The sequence below is a fragment of the Myzus persicae genome, unplaced genomic scaffold, assembly GCF_001856785.1.
Source record: "Myzus persicae strain clone G006 unplaced genomic scaffold, MPER_G0061.0, whole genome shotgun sequence".
Classification (NCBI taxonomy): domain Eukaryota; kingdom Metazoa; phylum Arthropoda; class Insecta; order Hemiptera; family Aphididae; genus Myzus; species Myzus persicae.
In genome coordinates, this window is record NW_019101879.1 from 3,402 (window position 1) to 4,729 (window position 1,328).

Below are 1,328 nucleotides of genomic sequence, written 5' to 3' on the forward strand. Positions count from 1 at the left end.
GCACTAGCTACGACATAGCGGTTTTAGTGGCGTAATAAATAGTAACCTTTTAACTTATTATTTTTTTACTTTATTTAGAAAAATGAAAAATACAATAAGATAATAAATGCTAAACACAATTTAGTGTCTAGGTATATTATATAGGTAAATTCTTTAATAATAGAAAAAAAAATACCAAGGGGGGGATTGATCCCCCAAATCCCCCCCCGTAAATACGCCGCTGGTAATATGATAGGCTGACTGACCGTTTTCGCTCAGAATCGTAATTCTTATACATTGATATTTTATCATTTAATTCAAATTAAACACCATCCATTACAGTGACCCACGTCTTGTAACCTACTGTACAGCAGAGCGACATCCACTTACCCATCTTTTTGTTATAGGTAGGAAAACTTATGTAAAATCTTCTATTAAAATGTTTAATCTTAGGTATGAAAAGAAAAACGTTTATGAATTTCTAACTAAATAATAATTTACAACATTTAAAAAAATTCTCATGGCTATTAATGGCTGAAAAATTGTTTGAAAATATTATTATGCATGGAAAATAGTCATTTTAACATTAAAAAAAAATGTTGAGTATTTAGGTTTATTAGTTTTTGAATTTCAACAAAATATAAGATATTTATTGATGAAAAACTACTTGGAATTTTTTACTTTGACCCTCCAAAGTACCAACTAGGTTCACCTTTCTAGCAGAAAAGATGCTGATCTCAAAAATCGAAGCATGCTTACTATCAAAAATGTTGCTGACAGACGGAGAAAAAAAATCACATCATTGTAAAATCAATACATTCTTTCGCTCCGCTCAGAATCTAAAAAATAAGTGCCGTCAAATGGGGTGAATAGAAACAATTTCAAACTTCTAAAGCTTGTAGCATCTTAAATATTTAACATAGAATAATGAGCAATACTTTAAAATATGGGTCTCTGTGAGTACTTTAATATAGTATCATTGATAACATTTTATATTTAAAGATTGATTTTATATATTTTTTTAAGTGCTTTGTTTCTATTCACCTGCCGAGTGGGGTGAAAAGAAACATATATTGGTTTTTACCAACTTTTTCGATTTAAACTCATGTAAGGTGAATAAAAACAAATAATTAAATTTTTAAAAATATTTATTAAATATTCAACACTTAATTAATTAGTTTGGTAGTTATCACAGTTTCTTTACTGTAGGTAAATACTATAGGTTACAATATAACAATAAGTATGCATTTGATACAATTTAACAATTTAACACAGATACTTTTCTGTTCACTTATCACAGTTTCTTAATGTAGGTAAATACTGTAGGTTACAATAAACAATTTAAACAA

At 27.8% G+C, this 1,328-nt stretch overlaps 1 protein-coding gene across 1 annotated transcript in view; it reads right to left on the reverse strand.

Moving 5' to 3' along the window:
• LOC111030638 (52 kDa repressor of the inhibitor of the protein kinase-like) overlaps positions 1-373 on the reverse strand; it is a 2,672-nt gene extending 2,299 nt beyond the window's left edge. Inside the window, exon 1 of the mRNA XM_022310238.1 lies at positions 370-373. Within this exon, the coding sequence (XP_022165930.1) occupies positions 370-373 (4 nt within the window). The remainder of the gene's footprint in view (positions 1-369) is intronic.
• Positions 374-1,328: the final 955 nt, after the last annotated feature.